We start from the raw sequence: 2311 nt of genomic DNA on the forward strand, positions 1-2311 counted from the left end.
AACTGGCATCAGCTCATTGGTCACAACTTTCAAACACCTCCCTGAGCTATATCTCTAATATTTCAGTCCTTACTATATCTCTAATATTTCAGTCCTTATTCTCTTTCCCATTAAGTTGTTTTATTTCCTCCATAGCAACTGTCAGTCTGAATTCATCTTAATTCTTTTTTACTGTTGATTTTTATCCTCAGGTACCAGAATGTAAACACTGTGAGAACAGGAAACTTGTCTATAATTTTCCTACTGTGCCTTCACTGTATAGAATGAGACTCTTTCAAAACTATCTGTCAATTAAGTGACTTGAATAAATTTCCTCAATCTCAATAAATATGTGCAAATAAATATATTAGCAATTCCATCAAAAGCAGATGATACAGTAGAATAATTTTATTCTAACTTACCCTTTCCTAGTTATTTATTCCTCATGTACTTTAATACCTAGCTCTGCTTATAATTTCTCATTAATTCTGGAAAATATCTCTTCCATTCCATTATTCCTTTAAGGACTCAGGCCACCTCTTCTCAACCTTGGACTCTACATTAACATCCTGGATAAAGTGTCATTCCTCCTTCTCTTTCCCCTCCAGCTCCATCTTAGACACAGTGAGATTTGGAAAGCAAAGTTCTGAAATACTGTGAGATTTGTGCTTGGGTATATGAGTGCCTGAGCATGTGGGATACAAGAAGTAGGTGGAGAAGACATTATTCCTGGTGCAGGTATAGGAAGGAATGTTTGTATTATATCAAGGAATAACTCAAGGTTCAGGCAATATGTTAGCCCAATTTTCAACAGAGGCCATATTATCTCAAAAAAGACTAATTTACAAGCAAATACACAGAGATTTATTAGGAACAATGGACTATTTTTATTGAGGATAAGTGATTTCTCCAACTGAACAATGTTAGGATCATCAACACAGTCATAATAAAGAATCAGAGATTAAGAGAGTAAAGCCTAACATTTAGAAAAGAGTCAGATGATGCTACCATGGAGCTTCAGGCCACAAAGATGCCAATCTAAAAATGGGTAGATGGAGGTCAAAGTCTCTGTCAGGCACGTAATTTCTTGGATATAGAAATCATGGGTTATAGATCCTTGAATCACCATTATCTTTAGGTGTGTTGTTTCAGAAGCAAACAAGGCTTAGATGGTGATGTTCTAGCAGCAAGAAGAATAACATCTCCTATAGAAAACTGGCCAATAGCTGCAGTAGCCAGAGCCGTATCCACAGCCACATCTGGTTCCATAACCACAGCCATATCCTGAGCCATATCCACAGCCATAGCGAGTCCCATATCCACAGCCACAGCAGAAGCCATATCCACAGCCATATCTAGTGCCATATCCATAGCCATAATAGGGGTTAAATCCACAGCCATAGCTCTTTCCACAGCCATAGCCACAGAAGTTGCCATAGTACTTGCAACACATGTTGTTAAGGGAAGTGGATTCAGGTGGGTTGCAAGAGGATGTTTCTGAAGTGTGTGTGTCGTCTGTGTCCCATGCACCTTTATATACTGTCAGTAATTGGCAGAGCATACCATTCATTCCCTGACATAGACAACAAATATGCAAGCAACCATTATATGCCAGTCACTGTTAACAATCCATAATAGTTTCTTTAAAATGAGCTCGTTATTTTGGATACTCCCATTTTATTTAAAGAGCATCATTTTAATTTGTTCTGCTGAAGAATTTTCTCAGTAGAATCATGTGCCCAATAACTGATTTTTTGGTTGGGTTGTTTGGGTTTTTTTGTCTTTGACTTGTATGAGATGTTTGTATAATTTGGATATTAACACCTAGTCAGTCACATCATTTGCAAATATTTTCCCACATTTCATAGGTTATCTTTTTATCTTTTCAACTGATTCCCTTGCTGTGCAAAACCTTTTAAGTGTAATTATGTCTCATTTGTTTATTTTTGCTTTTATTTATTTTGCCTTAGGATACATATCCAAAAAATGATGCTATAATTTATGTCAAAGAGTGTTCTACCTATGTTTTCTTCTAAGAGTTTTATATTTTCAGGTCTTACATTTAGGTCTTTAGCCCATTTTGAGTTTGTTTTTGTATTTGGTGTGAGGGAATGTTCTACCCTCGTTGTTATATATATGGCTGTCCAGTTTTCCCAGCACCACTTGTTGAAGAGACTGTCTTTTCTCTTTGTATATTCTTGCCTCTTTTGTCATAGATTAATTGATCATAAGTGTGTGGGATTATTTCTGGGCTCTGTATTCTGTTCCACTGACCTATGTGCCTGTTTTGGAGCAAATACCACACTGTAGTATAGTCTGAAGTCTGGTAGGG

General features: G+C 36.7%; 1 protein-coding gene across 1 annotated transcript; it reads right to left on the reverse strand.

Annotated features, from left to right (window-relative positions):
* Nucleotides 1-1159: 1159 nt before the first annotated feature.
* Nucleotides 1160-1432, reverse strand: KRTAP21-1 (keratin associated protein 21-1; the record flags this gene model as incomplete). The annotated part of the gene is made up of 1 exon (XM_079704802.1): nt 1160-1432. One exon carries the CDS (start codon nt 1430-1432, stop codon nt 1160-1162), a length of 273 nt encoding a protein of 90 aa, XP_079560928.1.
* Between the last annotated feature and the right edge of the window lie 879 nt (nt 1433-2311).

The sequence above is a fragment of the Hyperoodon ampullatus genome, assembly GCF_949752795.1.
Source record: "Hyperoodon ampullatus genome assembly, chromosome: 5".
NCBI classification, from domain to species: domain Eukaryota; kingdom Metazoa; phylum Chordata; class Mammalia; order Artiodactyla; family Ziphiidae; genus Hyperoodon; species Hyperoodon ampullatus.